An 11,336-nucleotide genomic window follows, 5' to 3' on the forward strand; every position below is an offset into this window, starting at 1 on the left:
GGCAATTCTTTTGCAAATTTGCTAGACTTGAGTATGGTTTTGAAAGAGCATAACATACATTTAAAATCTTGACTTTCCAGATCATAAGCATCATAAGCTTGAGTACTTTATACAAACCCTCAAGTATCATGCATAGTCAATCGTCTTTGCAAATTGAGAGAATGACAGACTAGCAAAAAACAGTGCTTTTGGTTTTTAGTTTAAACATAACTTATTAATATTATTCATGATTTAACCCCAATTCAGAGGCTAATGTATTTACCAGTCTCTCTCCCTCAACTATTCAACTTTATGGAATCCAATTCAATAATTGTGTCTAGGTTTAAGGTTCTGGAATGCAAAGGAACTTGTGAGGTGAGATTTTTTCCACGCCCACCAGACATGATAAAGTGACCCTTCATATTTTCCACATTTTCACATCCAACGTAAATTTGAAGCACCTTTATACATTCTAGATAATATTTCTGGACTCATGTATCAATGGTGAGTTAGCTGTCTCTAGCAGAAGAGTAATAGCTAAGCTAACCCTGGTGTTGGCATTCAGAAATGTCGTCCTATGAGCAGGAAAGTGGTGATAAATTGTCATTCCATTGCAAAAAATTTAAAAACACATCTTATCCATCTTTTCCCTCTAGCTAATATATAAGCCAAAAGGATTTTGGGTAAAACTATAAAGTATTTGGTTGCTTATCAGTATGTAAGTTTTACTTTTTTAATTCTGTATTTTCTCTCTCTCTCTCTCTTTGGGACCTTTCTTTTTTTCTTTCTTTCTTAGTAACAGTGCAGAAAAAGTTTATCATTGCCTTCATCCAGGACCTAAATTATAATCTTTTTAACTAATAAAAACTGCCACAGAATCAGGACAAAAAAAGATTACACCAACCTCTAATCTCTTCTCAAGTGACTCAATCCTGTCCTTTTTACTGGCCAAATTGGCTCGTGTGTAGCGACTCTGCCCAGGCAGGAACAGTACCTGGCTGTAACATTCTTCCCACACCTGATTATAAGCTTCACTTGAAAGCTCTCCATGGCTCATCCCTTGCTTCACAACTTCCATCTCTTGGACCAGAAGGTCTTCAGCCTGTTTGGAATAACAAAGTTGTTGTAAACCTTTTGCTGCACTTCAACTATGACTTTGAGCCAGTCACTCTGAGATCAACTTCCTCACAGAGTGAGTGGTGGTTGTGGGAAAAAAAAATAGAGACAGTGCCATGCCCATCATCTTGAGCTCCTGAAAGAAATGGTAGGATCTAAATCTAATTAAGTATATACATACACATAAAGTTGACCGGGGCATTTTTGCTATATGACAAACATACAGGTAGTCCTCAACTTATGACCACAATTGAGCCCAAAATTTATGTTGCTAAGTGAGAAATTTGTTAAATTAGTTTTGTCCCATTTTATGACTTTTCTTGCCATATTTGTTAAATGAATCACTGCAGTTCTTAAATTAGTAACATAGTTGTTAAATGAATCTGGTTTCCCCATTGACTTTGCTTTTCTGAAGATTGCAAAAGGGGATCACAGGACTCTGGGACACTGCAATTGTCATAAATGTAAGTCAGTGTCAAGCATACAAATATAAATAACATGACCCTGGGATGCTGCAACGGTCATGAGTGTGAAAAATGGTCATAAGTAACTTTTTCAGTGCTATTGTAGCTTTGGTCACTAAATGAACTGTTGTAAGTCGAGGATTACAATTCATGGTCAATAAATAAAAAATACAATTCAAATGCCCTTTCAAGTTTCCTGTCTTAACATTTTGGAATCAATTTTCAGTGGCAACAGATCTAATCACTACTAAAAATCGATTCTTTACAGTTCTATACATTTTGGCATGATAGATCAACATGAGCAAGTTGAGTATAAGCCTTTTGTCAAGGTATCAGGATCTACATGGATCTACAAAAAAGAACAATGAGAGGTGGCCCCACTGTATTCACATTATGGGATTACAAAGTCATGAAACTGACAGCTGGATCTATCAGGCCTAGCTGGGGTACTGCTTAACATAACAACTTAGATAAAAATCTGAAAGAATAAATATTTTAAGGGAAGACTTTATTTGAGATAACCAAAAAATTTGATCTGAGAAACTGAAACATAAGCTTTAATTTTCTTCCTTTGTTTATTATTTTCCCCTCAAACCAGGCACTCAATTGCAGCACCAAATAAAAATCTAAAAGCTTTAAGCTGCTTATTCTTAATTTCCAAAATTGCAAGATAATGAAATTGGAAGATGAAATACAAAATGTTTGGGACTCACAAGTAAGTTGATTTATGATGAGCCATTATCAAATGTGTTGAATTAATATTAAACCGGTTAAAATGTCTCTCAAAGAAGAAAAAAATCCAAATTATCAAGCAGCAACTTCTTAGTATAAACTGGGTATATAATGAATCTTCAGTACAAGTTCAAAAATATTTTACATCAGAAATGAGGAACAGGACTAACTTAAAAATCCAAACTGTGCTCCAGTCCCTTAGTACAGTATGTGTCCCAGGGACAATGGGAAGGAGCAGCTGCAAAACAATGAGGACAACAGTTGGGGTGAAGTGAAATGTAGTTTCTGCTAATTCTGGCCATTCCTCTTTGGATAAGGTACAGGTGAGATGAAAGCAGAATATTGGGAGAATCTTCCAACAGATCCACATAACTAACATAAGTGTACCCTGATAGCCCGCTAATCAACTGCTTGGTTGTAGCAGGGGATTAATAATTTGTGTTTTCTAGCACAGCTGAGGAGGCCATACTTACAAACACAAATATGTATATTCAGCCCAAAACTCATCATCTGTATATATTTAATACCCTAGTGCCAAAAGAATTGCCCAACCCATGCTGTATAGATGTTCTTAACTTGCAAGAATAAGGCTTTTAAAGTACTTTTCTTGTGAAATACAGTTATTGTAAGCAGACAAAACAGGGACCAAAATGATACCAGTAAATATTGTGACCTTCTTGAGCTCGTCTTTTGAAAACTTCTCATATGGATTGTGTTCAAGATATGCTATATGTTCTGTGCTACTGGTTCCCATTCCTGGAACTTTCATCTTCTTGCTGCCAGGGACCTCCCCATAAGGATGATGTACAAGATCAAAGTGAAGCATAGTGATCATCTCTTTCTTAATCTGTTCTTCACTCTTCTGTAAATCAGTCAGAGGTGGCTCCACATTTAAAGGTCTCAGGATTGTTTCATTTACCTAAAACAAACCAATAAAAAATCATTCACATAGTCACTTGGAAGCAACCTCTTATAATATAAATCCTACTTTTATTAGATTCATGTATAGAGCACAGATACAGACATTTTAAGCTTACAAAAAATTAGAAATATTTTACTGTTTTTTTAAAATATTTTTAATCAATCAAAGCTACATCAGTGGGTTTTCTGAAAGGGCTGTTTTAAAAAGAAAGGATGAGCCTAATGCGTCCTTTCTCCATCTCATACCTCTGACTTGTTGTTAGTTGCGAAGTCGTGTCTGACCCATCGCGACCTCACGGACGTTCCTCCAGGCCTTCCTGTCCTCTACCATCTTCTGGAGTCCATTTAAGCTCACACCTACTGCTTCAGTGACTCCATCCAGCCACCTCATTCTCTGTCGTCCCATTCTTCTATTGCCCTTAATCTTTCCCAGCGTTAGGCTCTTCTCCAGTGAGTCCTTCCTTCTCATTAGGTGGCCAAAGTATTTGAGTTTCAACTTCAGGGTCTGGCCTTCTAAAGAGCAGTCAGAGTTAATCTCGTCTAGGACTGACCGGTTTGATCGCCTTGCAGTCCAGGGGACTCGCAGGAGTCTTCTCCAGCACCATAGTTCAAAGGCTCAATTCTTTTGCGCTCAACCTTTCTTATGGTCCAAATTTCACAGCCATACATTGCAACTGGGAAAACCATGGCCTTGACTATACGTACTTTTGTTGGCAGGGTGATGTCTCTGCTTTTTAGTATGCTGTCTAGATTTGCCATAGCTTTCCTCCCCAGGAGCAAGCGTCTTTTAATTTCTTGGCTGCAATCCCCATCTGTGGTGATCTTGGAGCCCAGGAAGATAAAATCTGTCAGTACCTCCATTTCTTCCCCATCTATTTGCCAGGAATTGAGAGGGCCGGGTGCCATGATCTTGGTTTTCTTAATGTTGTTTCAAGCCAACTTTTGCACTCTCCTCCTTCACCTGCATCAAGAGGCTCTTTAGTTCCTCTTCACTTTCTGCCATTAGAGTGGTATCATCTGCATATCTTAGGTTGTTGATATTTTTCCTGGCAATCTGAATTCCAACTTTTGATTCATCTAGCCCTGCCTTTCTCATGATGTGCTCTGCATATAAGTTAAATAGGCAGGGCAACAGAATACAGCCTTGCCAGACTCCTTTCCCAATTTTGAACCAATCAGTGGTTCCGTGTCCAGTTCTCACTGTTGCTTCTTGACCCGCATATAGGTTTCTCAAGAGACAAATAAGATGGTCTGGTACTCCCATCTCTTTAAGAACTTGCCACAATTTGTTGTGATTCACACAATCAAAGGCTTTAGCATAGTCAATGAAGCAGAAGTAGATGTTTTTCTGGAACTCCCTAGCTTTCTCCATGATCCAGTGTATGTTGGCAATTTGATCTCTAGTTCCTCTACCTCTTCGAAATCCTGCCTGTACTTCTGGAAGTTCTCGATCCACCTGTGCTGGAGTCTAGCTTGTAGGATTTTAAGCATAACTTTACTTGCATGTGAAATGAGTGCAATGGTGCGATAGTTTGAACATTCTTTGGCATTGCCTTTCTTTGGAATTGGAATGTAAACTGACCTTTTCCAATCCTGTGGCCACTATTGAGTTTTCCAAATTTGCTGGCAAATTGAGTGTAGCACTTTTACTGCATCATCTTTTAAGATTTTGAATAGCTCAGCTGGAATACTGTCACCTCCACTAGCTTTGTTCTTGCTCAACTTTCCTAAGGCCCATTTCACTTCACATTCTAGGATGTCTGGCTCGAGGTCAGTGACCACCCCATCGTGGTTATCAGGGACGCTAAGCTCGTTCTTGTATAGTTCTTCTGTTTAATTTTGCCCCCTCTTCTTAATCTCTTCTGCCTCTGTTAGGTCCCTGCCATTTTGGTCCTTTATCATGCGCATCTTTGCATGAAACGTTCCCTTCATATCTCCAATTTTCTTGGAGAAATCTCTGGTTCTCCCTATTCTATTGTTTTCTTCTATTTCTTTGCACAGTTCATTTAAGAGGGCATTCTTATCTCTTCTAGCTATTCTCTGGAATTCTGCATTCAATTGGGTGTATCTTTCTCTTTCTCCCTTGCCTTTCGCTTCCGTTCTTTCCTCAGCTATTTGCAAAGCTTCCTCAGACCGCCATTTTGCTTTCTTGCATTTCTTTTTCTTTGGGATGGTTTTAGTTAATTAGATCTGATCTTTGGGATGGTTTTAGTTAATTAGATCTGATAGACAGAGTGCCTGAAAAACTATGGACAGAGGTTCGCAACATTGTACAAGAGGTAGCAGCTACCTCTTGTACAATGTTGCGAACCTCTGTCCATAGTTTTTCAGGCACTCTGTCTATCAGATCTAATTCCTTAAATCTATTTGTCACCTCTACTCATATAAGTAGTCCCTATACTAAATCAAGTATGGACTCACCGGATCACAAAAAGGGATGAAAGAAGTTAAATTCGGATTTAAAACGTTACTCTTCGAGTACTAGACTCGGTGTCAGTCGAGGACCAGAACAAAAATGACTGACAATAGAGCTTCTCCATCTTTGGCTGCAGAGCACATGGTCAATCTGATTTCTGTGTTGACCGTCTGGTGATGTCCATGTGTAGAGCCATCTCTTGGGTTGTTGGAAAAGAGTGTTTGCTATGACCATCGTATTCTCTTGACAAAATTCTATCAGCCTGTGCTCTACTTCATTTTGTACTCCAGGGCCAAACTTGCCTGTTATTCCAGTTATCTTTTGGCTTCCTACTTTAGCATTCCAATCCCCCATGATGATAACGACATCATTTTTGGTGTTGATTCTATAAGGTGCTGTAGGGCTTCATAGAACCATAGGGCTTCATAGAACCACCTCTGATTAACTCCTATAATACAACTTAGCCAACATTTATTCTTTTACCTTCTTATGGAGAGAGGCACATATTTGTTAGAATAAGGAAATAACTTACTTCAGAAGGTCTTGGTAGATCTTTCTGAACAGCTTTGTGCATTCGCTTTAAAGCTTTTAGACGTTCCATTTCTCGAATGGTCTGGAAAGAGATTTCAGCAATTAGGGTGAGTTTTTGCAAGACTTCTCAGCAACACAGAGCACAATGAAAAGCCAATAAAATCTGTTAGAGAAAATAGTGTCCTAAATCAAATAAAGAGCAGAGAAATGTAGTGCTGCAAATAATTTTTTTTAAAAAAAGAAATCCCATTCCACAATATAAAATCATTCTTCCATAAAGTGGAACAATTTGCCCCAGGCTTTAAAAAAAAATCCTGCCTTTTTTTTGAAGTACAATTTAAAGGAGTATTTCCTTCTTCCCTTATTTCCCCCACAGTAGCAACCCTATGAGGTTAGTTGGGTTAAGAGAGTGGCCTAGTCACCCAGCTGGTTTTTTATGCTTAAGGCAGGATTACAACTCAGTCTCCTGGTTTCTAGGCCACCAAATAAAAGCCATTATAGGAAATCTTCATTGCCAAATCCAAATAGCAACTGACAGGCCCCAGGAGGAGAAACAGCCCCACTACATATACTGTCTGTGTTTATACACAATAGTTAGTATCAGTCTCTGTATTGTCCTAATCCCAAAAGTGATTCTTAGTCTTGAGTGATGCTTATTGAGAAAGGAAGGAAGGGTAGGGTGCAGTAATTCAGTAAGTGAACTGTTTCCCATTCTAAAATGAATATATCTCCAAGTATTGTCACTTTTTTAATAATATTTTATTAATTTTCTCATTTTACAATTGAGTATTTTAAAAAGCAACGTGATGACTGGGTTAATCAATAGTTCAATAGCATACATAAATCTTTAGTATAAACCTCATGTTACAACATCAGATATTTCCTCTCTTTTTCCCTTAACATCTACTATCTCATATTAAGCTAATACAGTTCTTCTTATCAACTGAATAAAAACATCTTTGTTACAATTATCAATAGTGTTTAGTTTATACATATCTTAATTGCATTTGCATTTGATCCTTATATACAATCAATGTCCTGTTATTGCTTCCCCCCCCAAGCTTTAATTTCCCATCAATATTCAAATTAACATTTGTTATTTATGATTTCCAAGTGTTTTATACTTAGGTGACCAAAGTTTCCCTTATCTCAACTTCTTCCTTTTTCCCTTTTCATAACAAAGTTTAATATTCTAAATACACATCTTATCTATTTGATTACAGTCTTGTTCTGTTTTCTAAAAGTTATCTATTTTCCCCCATGTTAAACCGTCTAATTAATAATAACATATCCCCTCTAATAAGTCAAAAGCATTATAAGTGTTATCTGGGTTAACCAATAATTCAGTAATATACATAAATATCTCATATTGGGCAAACAAATTCTTATTTTCAACTAAGTAAAAACATTCTTGTTACATTTATCAATATTTTTTAACTTATACATAAACTTTAATTTCCCATCAATATTCAAAGAAAAAGAAAAAAACAAAAACCCAAAAACACACTGTTATTTATGATTTCCAAATATTTTCTGTTAGGTGATCAAAATTTCCCTTATCTCAACTTCTCCCTTTTTCCCTTTTCATACCAAAGCCTAATAGTCTTGTTACACATCTTAGCTATTCAATTATAATGTTACTTTATTTTCTAAAAGTTATCTATTTTCCACCATATTCAACCCTCTAATTAGTAACATATCCCCTCTAATAAATCAAAGCCATTATTTTCTTTAGCCTTACTCTGGCTTTCTTCCTTTGCCAGCTAAACTTCCATGTCAGTGCCTTTGAATCATCAAATAGTTCTCCCTTTATTATTATATATATTATTTGGAATAAGAAAGACCATTTGATTGAAGTTTTTTTTGGAAGAACGAGCCCATTTGTATTCATTAGATCGCCTCTCTATTACTCCAATTTCCCACAATTGTCCTGATAGGTTTATCTTCCATTCAGTCTGATCTCAAATCACAAAGAAACTCAGAATAACTTTGAAAATATAAATCAACTCATCTCCAATTCAATTTTATACAAAAAAAATACAGGAAAATACAGCAGAGAAGGGACAGACAAAACAGATGACTGAACATAAATTCGAGGATAGAGACTTGAAGATGGAATTCTACAAAACAAAGGAATATGATCTAATCCAAGTGGAATTTTTTTTTACAAGAAATACTAGATTTGGAAAAGACAACTTATATTTCAACACTACAAAATAAACTCGAGGACAAGGAAAAAGACTGGATAAAACGTTCTACAGAGACATCAGGGAAAACACCAGAACTGAAGAGACAAAAAGCAACAAGAGAAGCAGAGAGAAAAAGAAGGAAAAAGATTCCCAATAAAAAGGAGTGGGCAAATGCCCCTAACAAAGATACTGATTTACTTTTTATATCTACAGCAACATTTGTGGACATACGGAAAAACCTTTTGATTCAGCAAAATACATTGATTAAGAAAGATACTGGGCAAAGGAAAAAGATTAAGGTGGAAACCAAGAAAATAGATGATGAGACTTATCAGAGAGAATATTTAAAAAAGAAACATTTGTTTGAATATGGTTAAAGAAATAGAAAAAAATTGGAATATACTATTCTAAGAGGGATGAACTCTCTAAACAATATAGTATGCTTTTTCCTCTTTTCTGTTCTTTTTCTGGATATGAGTAATATAAAAAAGTTGAAATGATTTAAATAAAGGAAAAGTTTTAGATACTTAAATGTGACTGAATTTAAGAAAATTATTAAAAAATGTTTTGAATAAGAGTTAAAGGACTAGATGTATTGAATAGAATGTTTAAAGATTAAAGATTAAATATATTCTTAATTATGGTTAAAAAGAATAAGAAATTAAGGAAATATATATTAGCTTAGGAGGGATATATATTTTAAGTAGTACCGTATATACTCGAGTATAAGTCGACCCGAATATAAGCCGAGGCACCTAATTTTTCCACAAAGAACTGGGGAAAAATGGTGACTCGCGTATAAGCCGAGGGGGCATTTTTCAGCACACACATTTTTCCGCCTGGGCTAATCGGCCTCTTTGCAACCCCACCCCTCTGGTAACCGCGCGATTGTAGCACTTTGCACAAAGGAGCAATAGTTGATAACACGCCCCACGTCAGCTGGAAGGGTATTCTTGGATAGTGAGAAGCTGGAACCGGGNGCAGGACTGGCCTAGGGGTATTTTAAAGGGGTTTTAAATTAAATTTTTAGTAGAAGCGGCCAAATTTAAATAGTTATTTTTAATCTTTTTAAATTTTGTATTGTATCACTGTTTTAAACTGGCTGTAAGCCGCCCTGAGTCCTCCGGGAGAAGGGCGGGGTATAAATTTAATAAAATCTCAAAATCTCAAATCTCAAACTGCCGGCAACCAGCCGGAACTGCTGGGGCCGGCCCGTATTGAAGAATACAGCCGAATTTACCCAGGCTGGCCGAGAAAGGCGCATCTCCAGCCTTCCCCGCAACCGGGAGAAGCCCCCTCCCTTTTGCAAGGTCGCCCCCTCCCCGCTTTTGGGGTGGGGGAGAATTGAGAGAGAGAGAGAGACAAACACACACACACACAAAGAGAGGGGAGCCAGCCGGCCCACCCGTTTCCCCCTTTCCCTGCGCGAGCGTGTGTGGATTTCCCCCCACTTTTTTTTCTGCCCGCCTCTGTCGCCCGCCCGCCCGGTTCCAGCTTCTCACTATCCAGGCGTTTCTGCAAAGCGGGAGGGGTCGAGGGAGGGGGGGCGGTTGGTGGGAAAAGAAAAGATGGAGCAGCGGCCAAGGGTTTATAAAGCAAGCGGCGGAGTCCTGCAGCTCAGAGGCGACACGGGGGGAGGGAATCGGAGCTAACCGAGGAAGGAAGCGCTGCTGCTGCTGTTTCTGCTGCCGCCGCCGCCAGCCAGGGCATAATACGGTAAATAAATACGAGCGTAGGGGATCCGCGCGTGAACGAAGCCCCACTCCCCCGCCCCTTTTGCTTTCGCTCCCGAGCCGGCGCTTTTGAAAAGGGCTTGACTCCAGCCTGGGATTCGGAGCGGGAGACGCCGCCGCTGCTGCCGCCCGCGCTGCTGTGGACTTACAATATCCGAGCAAAAGACTTTGCAAAAGACCACCCTGCCAAGGGGGAAAGGCGCGCAGTTGGGCACCGTCTTCCTTCGGCGTCTCTTTAAACGGTGCTCGGATATTGTAAGTCCACAAAGAACTGGGGAAAAATATTGACTCGAGTATAAGCCTAGGGGGCATTTTTCAGCTCAAAAAATGGGCTGAAAAACTCGGCTTATACTCGAGTATATACGGTATGTTATTTCTTATGTTTCTTTACTCTTGTTTTCCTTTCTTTTTCTCTTTTCTTCTCTTTTTTCTTTTTTTTTCTTTTCATTGTTTTATCTATTTCTTAAGAAATGTAAAAGTGTGAGATGGCTTATATGGAAAAAATAAGAGTTAAATTTGTAAATGTAAATGTAATTAATTTTTGAGAAAATCTTCACCAGTAAGAATATCTAGAATTTGATGGGAGAAATAAACTAAAATAAGGATTGTAACAGGATCTATGATAAGGCAACCAGAATGATTGAATAGAAAAGAAATCTTATACTAATATGATTATTATTTTTAGGAATATTGAAAAAAATACCGTATTTTTCGCTCTATAAGACGCACCTGACCATAAGACGCACATATCTCCTTGATTAGTTTCCACCCATTGTTTCTTGTCTCGCCTTCTGGGGCTTTGGAAAATAAATTGATCCCCTCCTCTTTGTGGCAGCCCCTCAAATACTGGAATATTGCTGTCATGTCAACCCTAATCCTTTTCTCTTGACTGGCCATACCCATTCCCTGCAACCGTTCTTCGTATGTTTTAGTCTCCAGGCCTTGACATTTTAGTCTCTCCCATCTCCCAGCAGAAAATTACAGGTAGCAGTTTTAAATCATGCAGCATAAGGATAATAACATTTGGAAAGAGAAAGAATATGCTGCAGCCGCCGCCATGTTCCAGCCTTGTCCCTTCGCTTCCTCCAGGCTTCTCCCCCAACCTGCCTTCCACTCACCTTCCATTTGCTGTTTCGAGCCTGGGAAGAACACTCCTCCATCCTCCTATGGGTGAGAAGGAAGAGGAAGATCCTCAGCCCTTCTCCTCTCCGCGACTTCCTTTCTAGCAATACTCGATGGTGTTGTGTTAGAGCGC

At 38.4% G+C, this 11,336-nt stretch overlaps 1 protein-coding gene across 1 annotated transcript in view; it reads right to left on the reverse strand.

Annotated features, from left to right (window-relative positions):
• The window catches only part of CDC5L (cell division cycle 5 like), a 34,443-nt gene that overhangs the window by 5,385 nt on the left and 17,722 nt on the right, over window positions 1–11,336 (reverse strand). The window contains exons 12-14 of the mRNA XM_015820700.1: window positions 6,161–6,241; window positions 2,965–3,210; window positions 884–1,081 (exon numbers count right to left, since the gene is read on the reverse strand). Coding sequence (XP_015676186.1) covers window positions 884–1,081; window positions 2,965–3,210; window positions 6,161–6,241 — 525 coding nt within the window. The remainder of the gene's footprint in view (window positions 1–883; window positions 1,082–2,964; window positions 3,211–6,160; window positions 6,242–11,336) is intronic.

The sequence above is a fragment of the Protobothrops mucrosquamatus genome, unplaced genomic scaffold (assembly GCF_001527695.2).
Source record: "Protobothrops mucrosquamatus isolate PMUCROS unplaced genomic scaffold, P.Mucros_1.0 scaffold1165, whole genome shotgun sequence".
NCBI lineage: Eukaryota > Metazoa > Chordata > Lepidosauria > Squamata > Viperidae > Protobothrops > Protobothrops mucrosquamatus.